The 12,034-nt window shown below is 33.9% G+C and overlaps 1 protein-coding gene across 2 annotated transcripts; it reads left to right on the top strand.

The window, feature by feature from the left end:
• The first annotated feature begins 1,627 nt into the window (after positions 1 to 1,627).
• Positions 1,628 to 10,978, top strand: polm (polymerase (DNA directed), mu). 2 transcript variants are annotated; one of them, XM_088071029.1, is made up of 12 exons: positions 1,628 to 2,183; positions 3,315 to 3,486; positions 4,242 to 4,343; positions 4,972 to 5,142; positions 5,412 to 5,483; positions 6,434 to 6,554; positions 6,681 to 6,813; positions 7,628 to 7,730; positions 7,818 to 8,375; positions 9,217 to 9,300; positions 9,395 to 9,490; positions 10,785 to 10,978. In XM_088071029.1, exons 1-11 carry the CDS (start codon positions 1,999 to 2,001, stop codon positions 9,479 to 9,481), a joined length of 1,788 nt encoding a protein of 595 aa, XP_087927155.1. In that variant the 5' UTR covers positions 1,628 to 1,998; the 3' UTR covers positions 9,482 to 9,490; positions 10,785 to 10,978. The 2 variants fall into 2 exon arrangements, with proteins under 2 accessions (XP_087927155.1, XP_087927156.1); XM_088071030.1 differs by lacking the exons at positions 4,242 to 4,343; positions 10,785 to 10,978.
• Positions 10,979 to 12,034: the final 1,056 nt, after the last annotated feature.

Below are 12,034 nucleotides of genomic sequence, written 5' to 3'. Positions count from 1 at the left end.
GTTTTAAATGTCATAAAAGGCCACTAATGATTCTTGGTTCTTTTGGGAACACTGTGTACAAAATTAATTACGCATTAATAATGCATTTAATTTAGTATAATTTAATTCAATTTATGATAACACTTGACTGATCCCCATGGGTAATTATATTATGTTAATTAATATTCTTTTTTAAATTAATTAATTCCCTTGTGAGATATTACGTTACATTAATTCAAATTTAATTTAATTCATTTAAAATTCATACAACCCAATTCATTTTATTTATTTTTCAGATTCCTTTTTAATTTAATTCATTTAAAATTCATACAACCCATTTACACAGAGGCTGGTCACATGAAAAAGAGATTTCTTGATTAAAAGTTGGACTGAGCTGGAGATATCTAATCAGTCAGATCTCTGACGCTTCCCGTTAGTGGATCTGATATCTTTCAGGGTCGAGTTGTAAACACGACTAATAACTCTGCAGTGTTTAGCAGGTGTAACGTTCACAGTGTTCAACACATCTTTGGTCATAAATCAAAACACTGAACACATTTAAATTCTAAACACTTTGGGATTAGCTATTAATATGATTACAGGTCATCCTAAAAGGGGCATAAAATTTCATCAAATTACACCAAACAATCTAATTGTTGTTGTGATTTTTTTACTAAAAAAACAAAAAAAGGCAACCTAATGGCCATTTGAATAACCCCAAAAATTTGGCTGTTGTTTATTTTATTTTATTTTATTTTATTTTATTTTATTTTATTTTATTTTATTTTATTTTAGTTTAGTTTAGTTTAGTTTAGTTTAGTTTAGTTTAGTTTCAGTGAAAAAACAGGCCACTGGTATTAAAAATATATGGATTGCAGTAAAGTAATGACTCCACAAATTAAATTAGAGGAGGAAGTGGAAGAACCAGCTTAACCAGAAAAAGCAGCTCTACTGCTCAACTTTCATCACATTCAGAGATGGAAAGTAATGGACGTAATTACAGTTTAAAGGCTTTTTAAATTTACTTGAGGAAAAATCAATAAAAAGTTTTGAGAAGAGAAGAAAATTCTCTATTTGCAATTTCAAAAGCTAAATTCGGTTCTTGTATAATGTTTTCAAACTCAATCCCAAAGAGTTTCTGAATTTAAGTAAAGAAAAGAAAAAAGAAAAATAGATTCAGGTTGCTTAAACTGTTTACCAATCACATTTGACTTTTGTCACATTGAAAAAAAACATTAACAATACCCTTTGAAATTGCAAACTAAAAAAGAAATAATGCTGATAAAAAAAATCATCATTATTATTATTATTGATTAATAATAATAACAACAACAATAATAATAATAATAATAATAATAATAATAATAATATGGTAAAATGACATGTTGTTACAGACTTTGCACCAAATAATAATAATAATAATAATAATAATAATAATAATAATAATAATAATAATAATAATAATAATAATAATAATAAATTACATATAGAGAGTTTTTTTTTTCACATTCATAAATGACATAAGGTTGAAGGGAATAATTAAGAGATTTGGGTAAAATGACCTGTTGTCACGCACTCTTGTTTTGGCTCAGTAGGTGGCGCTGTGCTCCTTTAAGAAAAAAAAATAACAGTTTGTTTCCAGTCGGAATTATTTTGGTAGCGCGCAGGTGGAGCCGGTGCAGCAGCTGCATCCGGCTCTCACTGAAGTTTTCTGCTTCTTTTCTGCGGCTTTTTTCCTCCTAATTTACCTCAAAAGATGAAACACGACACGTAAGACACTTTAACCCATCCGCGCCGTAATATTTTATCAACGTCAGTCATTATTTAACGTTTAATAGCGCGATAAAAGCGAGCTAGCAGCAGCGCAGTGACGACAGGAGCTAACAGAGCTAACAGAGCTAACAGAGCTAACGTCAACATCCGCTAAAAACAAAACAAATATTTATTTCAAGACTAAAGACAAAAACTCTACATGTCTGCGGGCGTTTTATCAGCTGCTTTACGGTGTTAGAGTCACACATGGTGCCATTAAAGAGGAGAAAAGTGTCCTCCGGGAGCACTGGGAACACTGGGAACACTGGGAGTGAGTCAAAGTTCCCTGAAGTCGTTTTGTTTTTGTTGGAGAGAAAAATGGGAACTAGCAGAAGAGCTTTTCTGTCCCAGCTCGGCCGAAAGAAAGGATTTAAAGTGGAGGAGCTGTTCAGGTGAGATGAAATTTAATTTAATTATCCCAGTGAAGAGAAATTCAAGTGTAAATTAAATATAATTAACTTAAAATAAGAGGAAAAACAGTGTTGGAGTCTAAATAAGTATATTTATTCAAGTGGTGTACTTTTATTTTTTTATTCGAATAACATTTTACCTTTACCACTATTATTGGTATTATGATATTTGTATTTTTTTAAAAATTAAATGTATTTATTAATAAGGTAATTTAATAGTGCCGCACAGGGGCAAAAAATAATTAAATTCAATATTAATACATAAGAAAACATCAAGTTTGAATTTAAAAGACAATGACATATATAAATATAATTTTTAAAATCTTTATCGAATTTTTGATAAGTTAATACATTTAAGAAATACATTTAATACATTTATTAAATTCTTTTCATGAATTTAATACATTTAAGAAAACATTAAGTTTGCATTCAAAATACAATGATATATAAATATAATTTTTAAAATCTTTATCACTATTTTTTATATTATAATATTTTTTAATTAAATGTATTGATTTATTAACATTACATTTTTTTTATTTTTTTAGTGAATTTAAGAAAACATTAAGTTTGCATTCAAAAGACAATGACATATATAAATATGATTTTTAAAATCTTTATCATTATTTTTGATATTATATTTTTTTAATTAAATGTATTGATTTATTAACATTACATTTATTGAATTATTTTTGATCCTTTATCGCTATTGTTAGTGTGATGTGTGCTTGAATGCTTGTATGTTTATTTACAGAAAAACAACATTTTTTTTGTCCAGTGTGTCAATTATTATTTTGTCTAAAAAAATCATAAAGTATGAAAAAAATTCCCAAAGTGACGTCTTCCAGTGTCTAAATTTGTTTCATCAGGTGCCCCAAACCCAAGATAATAAATTTAAAATGATATAAAACAGAGAAAAAAGAGCAAATCCTCCAAATTCACCTTTAGATTCTGGAAACCTTTGACTCTTTCTTCTCTTTTTTGAATCTTTCTCTCTGATAAAATCCCAAAATCCGATATCAGAATTGCAGGAAATTGATTTTCCGTTGATCAAATGTCCGTCAGGATGCTCGTCAGCCTTCGTAATAAATGCAGAATATCGTCCTCCCACAGCGAAAGCGTCACTCACGTGATTTCTGAGAACAACTCTGGCGATGAGGTCAGAGCGTGGCTCGACTCGCAGGTCAAAGGTCAAACAGACGCTCAGCTGCTGGACATCAGCTGGTACACGGAGAGCATGCGAGCAGGACGTCCTGTGGACGTCCTGGACAGACATAAACTCCAGGTACAGCTTCCTTTACTGTAATAAACGTGAAATTTTTATTATTATTTTAGAGATGTAATATGTAATGATTCCAAAAACCGATGGTACAATATTACCACAATAAAAAGTTAATATTTATTTACAATGAAAATGTTCTTAATTAACTCTTTGAGACCTGGACTGACATCACTTTTCTTGTGCTTCATTCATTTATTTAAACCTTTGAACTCTGAGCAAACTGATTTCTTTTAAAAAGAGACGTCCAAAAATGTCCATAGAATTAGATTTATAATAACCATAATGATTTATTGGAAATTATTTTTAAAAATTATTATAATTCCTATGCAGGTTTTCCTGTAATTTCCTTGTTTTTTGTATTGTTTTGTTTTTCCTTTTTTTTTTTTTTACAAATATTCAGGTAATTTCCTTATTTTTTTTGTTTTGTTTTTCCTTTTTTTAAATTTTTTTTTTAAATTTTTTTTTTTTTTTTACCAAGATTCTGGTAATTTTCTTGTACTTTTTATGAATTTCTTGTTCATTTTTGTATATTTTTCTTCTCAAGTTGCTCATTATTTTCTTCTCATGTTTTTGAAAGAATTAAGCAAATTTTCCCAAGTTTCAAAGGGTTAAATGATAAATCGAATACCTGCGTTTGCTGTTTTCATGCATTTTGTCTTTCACTGAAGTCCAAAATGTCTCTTTCAGCAGTTTAATGTTTGAATGTTGGATTTTGTTGGTAGTTGTTCGGCTCTTAAATTTCTCTCTGTGTCTTTCAGGAGCAGCAGATTAAAGAATCAAACAAAAAAATGTTGTTTTCTGTCCCGAGTTACGCCTGTCAGAGGAGGACGACTCTGGACAACCACAACACCGTCCTCACCGTAATGTCCCCCAGAAAACACGTCTCATATGTCACACATACCACACCGATGTTAGTTAACCCTTTGAAACCTGAACCAAATGGCTGGACTTTTTTCTAAATCACGCTGAGTCACAAGTCATATTAAATTAAAAAAAAAAATTTAAAGAAAATTAGTTAGCCCAAAAATTAGTTAAAAAATGAAAATTGTTATAAGGTTTTTCCAGGTAATTTTTTAAAGTTTTTAAGTTTTAAAAAAATAGATAAGAAAATGATTAGTGCCAAAATAAAATAAAACAAAACAATATATCTATTTTTCGGTAATATAAAATAGTTTTCTGGACATTTTTTGGCTTTTTTTTTTTGGAAAATATCTAATTATCTCCCCATACATAATTTATTTTTTTCCTTGTCAAATTTAACTTTTGTTTTCCTTTTTTCCTTTTTTAGAATGTATTTATTTATTTTTATTTTCTAGACATTTTTTGCCAAATTGCTCATTGCCTTTTTCCAATGTTTTCGAAAGAAATCAAACCAGTTTTTCAGGTTTCAGCGCTTGTGAAGGCGTCTGAACGCAGCACGACAAAACTGATGTCGATCCGGGCTCTAAATGGTTAAAACATAACATGATGTCATATTTCCTGTCTCAGGATGGTCTGTCGCTGCTGGCTGAAAACGCCGAGCTCAGTGACGAGGACGGACAAGGCGTCGCGTTCAGACGGGCCGCCGCCGTGTTGAAGGCTCTGCCCGCGCCGGTGACGGACACGAGGCAGCTCAGAGGACTCCCCTGTCTCGGAGGACATTCGCTCAGAGTCATCAAAGTCCGTTAAAAATATTTGACTTTTTATATAAACGCTTCTGCAAAAGTTTCAGCTGTCGTCACTGAGAGAAATCCAAGATTTAATCCCACTCTCGTTGTTTTTAGATTTATTTATTTTTTAATTTTTTATTTTTATTGAGACTGGCATTGAAAAAGAGCGTTCACCCCCAATGTGTTTTTCAAAGGCTTTAAGTAAAATGAATAAATGAACAAATTTCTATTTTATCTTCTCAAAGATCCAGAAATCATTTTTTATTCCTGTTTTTGCAGGAGATTTTGGAGAACGGAGCTTCGAGTGAAGTCGAATCCACGAAGCAGTCTGAGCGCTTCAGAGCGCTGAAGGTGCGTTAGCTGTTTCACACATAAACTCGAGTGTGATTTTGTAGATTTATGATCTATCGCAGTCGTCTATAACCACGAAGAGCTCCCCGAAACGATCTGATTTCACCAACAGATCATTAAAGATTAAAAAGTCGCTCTTTAGGCTTCAGGAAACTAAATGTGGAAAATGTTTATTTCCCCAAAACGCCCTTTTTTGTTTAAATATGTGTATTAAACTCTGTATTTTCTCTCTTTTTTTACCGTAAATCTGTCAGTTATTTGATTTTTTGGTTTGTTTTCTTTGATATTGTTTCTATGGTTTAAAAAATTGGGGAAAAATTGTTCAGTGTGTAGAAAAACTCAATTAAAGATCACTTTATGACTGTTCCTAAAAAGTTAAATCAATAAACAAAATGTCAAAAAAACAACTACTCTTAACACAAAATTCATTTTCCCCTCACTTCTCTTCACTTTTTGCTTTTTTCTTGTAAAATATGGCACAATTTTTAATTTTCTCTCACTTTGGTTGATAACTCTTGTTACTGAGGGCTCACCAGAAGACATAATTCTGATTTTTTTTCTGCATAAATCTTAATTTGAAAAAGATTTGCAACATTAAACAAAGACGGTAAAAGAAAAGAAGAAAAAAAATATATTTAAAAAAATCGAAATTCTTTCACATTTTCTCCAAAGCTGTGCATCTCAACATACAGGATGAGCTAGTTTTCCCCAAAAATTGGCAGAGTACTTCCTTCCCCTGTTTGTTTGCGGTCGCTTTAACTTGCTGTTGACAGTTTTTGGACAAACGTCTGCCAAACAACTCACCTTTTATCCTGGTATTTATTGTAATAAAACAGAGATTTTTTTATATTTGCAGTCGTTAAATGTATTTTATTTATTTATGTATTTATATAATTAATTGTTAAATTAATTAATTGACGAAAGCTTGAATATAACAACGTGTCTTTCAGGTTCTAACAGGTATTTTTGGAGTTGGGGTAAAAACGGCAGAGCGCTGGATCAGAGACGGGATCCTCGGCCTTCAGCAGCTCAAAGATTCACGTCCAACGCTCAACAGAGCGCAACAAGCAGGTGTGTGTGTGTGTGTGTGTGTGTGTGTGTGTGTGTGTGTGTGTGTGTGTATTCTGACTCTCATGTCTGCGTTTATTCTGTATTTCATCTCGTTTTTATCGAAATAAACGCTCCTTCGTCTCTCAGGTCTGGAGCACTACGACGACCTGAAGCAGCAGGTCAGTAAAGCCGAGGCCGACGCCATCGGACAGATTGTGGAGGAAGCCGTCGCCTCCGTGTTACCGGGCGCTCGAGTTACTCTGATTGGAGGATTCAGGAGGTAGAAGAGCAAACACTCGGTCATGCAAAAAATAAATCATTGAGATAAATTAATAAAATAATGTGAAAAAGTGTAAAAACTAGATTGAAAATAAAAACAAAAAAGAAGAGGGTGAAAGAAAATAAAAATAAATAAGAACCGAATAATCTGAAAAAGTGTAATAACTGAATTGACAATAAAAAAGAAGAAAAGGAGTAGGCAAAAGAAATTAAAAAAAAAAAGTTAAATAATTAGAAGTGTAATAACTGAATTAACCATCAAAAGGAAAAAAGGAGAGGGTGAAAGAAAAAAGAATTAAATATTTGAAAAACTGAATTGAAAAATAAAATAGGAGATGCAAGAAGATAAAAAAAATAAATATTTAAAAAAACAAAAACAAAAAATAAAATAGGAGAAGGTAAAATAAAACAAAAAATATAAATTTAATAATTCTGAAAAGGTGTGATAAATAAATTGAAAAAAGAAAAAAGGACATGGTGAAAAAAATAAAAAATATCGAACTAATAATTTTAAAAAGTGCAATAAATTAATTGATAAAAGAAAAAAGGAGATAGTGAAAAAAAAATTACATATTTAAAAAACCGAATTGAAAAATCAAATAGGGGAAGGTGAAATAAAATAAAAAATATAAATTTAATAATTTTAAAAAGTGCAATAAATGAATTGAAAAAAGAAAAAAGGAGATGGTGACAAAAATAAAAAAATAAATCAGCAGAGAGCTTTATCTGTCTGGGTCTGGCTGCGTTTCAGGCAGGATGGATTTGGTTTAGTAATTCAATCAAACTTTAACATTTGCACTTCTGACCGTCCCCAGAGGAAAGCAGACGGGACACGATGTGGACTTCCTGATAACACACCCGGAGGACGGCAGAGAGGTCGGGCTGATGCCCAAAGTCGTCTCCTGGTTGGAATCGAAGGTAAACTCGGACTTTTTAAAAATCTGGATCCACTTTCGCCTCGTTCTCGCGCACAGACGTGATAATTATCCTGTTTTATGTCCTCAGGGTTTCCTGCTGTACCAGAAAACCACCAGAAACTCTTACCTGGAGTCTGAAGACGGTCCTGGACGTCCCTCCTCCAACATGGACCGCTTCGAGAGGTGTTTCTCCATCTTTAAACTGTCCAAGGACGAGAAATGGACAAAAGACTCACCCAAGGACGAGAAAGGGACAGAAGACTCACCCGAGGACGAGAAACGGACAGAAGACTCACCCGAGGACGAGAAACGGACAGAAGACTCACCCGAGGACGAGAAAGGGACAGAAGAGTCACCTGAGGACGAGAAATGGACAAAAGACTCACCCGAGGACGAGAAACGGACAGAAGACTCACCCGAGGACAAGAAACGGACAGAAGACTCACCCGAGGACAAGAAACAGACAGACGACTCACCCGAGGACGAGAAATGGACAAAAGACTCACCCGAGGACTCGAGCAGTCCCGCAGCCGGCTCACGGGTCAAAGACCAGCAGATAAACCCGTGGAGAGCCGTGAGGGTGGACCTGGTCGTTTCTCCCATCAGCCAATTTGCTTTTGCTCTGCTGGGCTGGACCGGATCCAAGGTGACCCCCCAAAATCCTGCAGGATACCAGAGAAAATATCAGCTTCTATCTATGTCAGGACATTTCTAGGATTTTAGGACATTTCTAGGATTTCAGGACATGTCTATAATTTTGGGACAGTTCTGGGATTTTAGGACATTTCTAGATTTGTAAGATAGTTCTTAGATTTTGGGATGCTTCTTGGATTTTATGATGTTTTTAGGATTTTAGCACATTTCTCAGATTTGAGGACATTTCACAGATTTCAGGACAAATATCTATAATTTTGGGACAGTTCTGGGATTTTAGGGTTATTCTAGGATTTTAGTACATTTCCCAGATTTTAGGAAATTTCTAGGATTTCAGGACATGTCTATAATTTTATGATAGTTCTTCGATTTTAGGATGCTTCTTGGAATTTACATTGTTTTTAGGATTTTAGGACATTTCCCGGACTTTTGGACATTTCCCAGACTTTAGGACATTTCCCGGACTTTTGGACATTTCCCAGACTTTAGGACATTTCTATAAATGTAGGATAGTTCTTGGATTTTAGGATGCTTCCTGGGTTTTACGATGTTTTTAGGATTTTAGCAAATTTATAGGACGCTTCTCAGAGTTTAGGACGTTATCAGGAATTTAGGACATTTCTCAGCTTTTAGGACATTTCTTGGATTTTAGGAGATCCTTTACAGGTGCTTTTTTGATGCTGTTTTATGCACTCTGACTCCTTACGGAGACCAAAAGTACAAAAACAATTCCCAGTGTTTTTATTATTATTATTATTATTGTTTTTATTGTAAATTTAGAAAATGTAGTCGAGGATTTTTGATAATCTTTCTTGACTCGGTGTCGTCTGCAGCTGTTCGAGAGGGAGCTGCGGCGCTGGGCGGGACACGAGAAGGCCATGTCTCTGAGCAGCCACGCTCTGTACGACAACAAACAGGTGCAAACTTCTTAAAAACCTTTTTTCTGACACATTTTATCTTTTTTTGTTGCAAAACTAAAACTCTTTTTTTTAAAAATTATTATTCTTACAGAATCGATATCTGAGGGCCACGTCTGAGGAGGAGATATTTGCTCACCTGGGTCTGGAGTACATTCCTCCGACTGAGAGAAACGCCTGACCCGACCAGGTGAGCGTCCACTGGAGGGACGAGCAAGTACAGTCTGAGGGTTTTAACCTGCAAACGCAGGGTTAAAAAATCAGCTGAAGGGGCGCCTGTTAGCTCGGCTGTTATGTGATGCAGTAAAGACTCCGCTGCATCATTATGGAGCCCGACGAGCACAAAAAGCATCATGAGACCTAAAAAAGACAAAAAAAAGTGTCTAATTTGCAATTTCTGCAAAAAATGGCTTTTCGAATCACCTGAAACTTTTGATCACCTCATGCCAGCATAAAAACATTTTTATCATAAATGGGAGCTTTGTTCAAATTTATATTTCGATTAGGAGTATTTTATATTTGCAATATCATATTTGCGAAATTTGAGGGTTAATGGAAACCTGCGTACGGCCCTCTCAAATACAGACAAAAGTGACAAAACAAAACGATTGCAGGTTAAACAGCAGAAATCAGAATCAAAATTCAATTATTAATAAATCAGCGGACTTAGTGGGCGTTCAGATTAAATACAGTGTGTTTTAAAAAATTAAACGCCACTGCATTAGTGCGAGCGTGTCGACTCAGGATCTGGAAATATTAAATAACAAATTTATGAGCAAAACACAGCAAGTTTTTATTCGATAAAATGTTATTTTACAGCTCTAGAAAGTTATCAGCACATATTTTTTCTTTAGTTGCAACAGTTAAACTGAAGGATTCATTGTTCTATTAAATGGGCGATAAAATGGTGACGAAATCGCGGTATAACTTTTCCTCGATTAAAATATGAGACGTAGTCGATAGAATGTCCAGACAACATATTCCAGCCATGTCCGCTCTGCTCTCATTGTCCGCCGCTGTCTCCGCCGCTGTCTCTGCCGGTGTCTCCGAATGTCCGCTCTGCTCTCATTCTTTGCCGGTGTCTCCAAATGTCCATTACGCTTTCATTCTACGTCTGTGTCTCCGCCGGTGTCCCCATCAGAGTCTCCACTAGTGTCTCCGTCAGTGTCTCTGAATGTCCGCTCTGCTCTCATTCTCTGCCGGTGTCTCAGAATGTCTGTTCCGCTTTCATTCTCTGTCTGTATCTCCGCTGGTGTCTCTACTGGCGTCTCCATTGGTGTCTCCGAATGTCTGCTCCGCTCTCATTGTCCACCGGTGTCTCCATCGATGTCTCAGAATATCCGTTCCGCTCTCATTCTCCATCTGTGTCTCCGCTAGTGTCTCTGTAGGTGTCTCCGAATGTTCATTCCACTCTCTTTCTCTCTCTGTGTCACCGGTGTCCCCGCCGCTGTCTCCGCCCCTGTCTCCGCCGCTGTCCCCACCAGTGTCCCATTGCCCTAGTTTGAAGCTGCCTCATAAACTGGTAACGGAGCTCCGATATGTTGGATAAAAAAGCAGATCTGTGCTGCGATGTTGCTGCTGCGTCTATGACATCAGTGCCTCTGAGACGGTGTTTGTCTCCACCTGCTGAACTCTTCTGTCTTTTACTTAATAAAATAAAATGTAAAAATAAAATGTGCATGAAGTCTCAAAGAACAAGTCTGATTATATTATATATTTTTTTGATCATATAGAATATTGATTTGATCATTTGGTTGATAATTTCCACTCTTAAAATATGCAGATCAGAAATTCACTCCCTTAAAAACAAACAAACAAATGTGCTTTCTCCTGAGCAGATTGACGATGATGGGATTAAATCTGCCGTCCTGCAGGAGATTACGTTATAAAAGAGACATGATAAGAACAGTTTGATCCAATCAAACAAGAACAAAGCTGAACTTTGTTAAAATTTTATCATTTGTTTGACAAGGAAGTGCAGAAAATAACTTGTCCAACTGTGCAGTAATTACATTTATTCTACTTCTATAATTACATTTTATTTAAGTGCACTTATTACATTTATTCTAGTGCAATAATTAAAATGTATTGCAATGCAATGATTACATTCTCATGGTTCAATAGTTACATTTATTTTAGTGCAATAATATTTTGTTTTTGTTGAATATTTTATTTTAATTTAATTTAATTATTACATTTTGTCTTAGTGCTGTAATTACATTTTATTTTATTGGAATTATTTCATTTTATTTTAGAGAAAGAATTACATTTTATCTTAATGCAATAATTTCATTGTATTTTAGGACAGTAATAACATTTTGTTTCAGTGCAATAATTATTTTTTTAGGAGAATTATTTTATTTTATTTTAATTAAACAATCACAATTTATCTCTGTGCAATAATTTCAATGTATTTTAGTGCAATTTTTTTTTTATTTTAGTGGAATTATTTTATCCTACTTAAGTGAAACTCATTTAATTTCATTTAAGTGCAAAAATTACATTTTATCTTAGTGCGATGTATTTTAATGCTATAATGACTTTTTGTTTAGTGCAATAAAATTTTTATTTCAGTGGAATTATTTTAATGTTAGTAAAGATAATTACATTTCATCTTAGTGCAATAATTTCAGTGTATTTTAGTGCAATAATAGTTTATTTTATTGGAATTATTTTTACTGAAGTGAAATAATTACATTTTATTTAAGTACAATAATAACATTTTATCTTAGTG

This window comes from Plectropomus leopardus, chromosome 20 (genome assembly GCF_026936395.1).
Source record: "Plectropomus leopardus strain MGB_pleo_1.0 chromosome 20, ASM2693639v1, whole genome shotgun sequence".
NCBI lineage: Eukaryota > Metazoa > Chordata > Actinopteri > Perciformes > Serranidae > Plectropomus > Plectropomus leopardus.
This window is presented reverse-complemented; position numbering and strand designations above follow the sequence as displayed.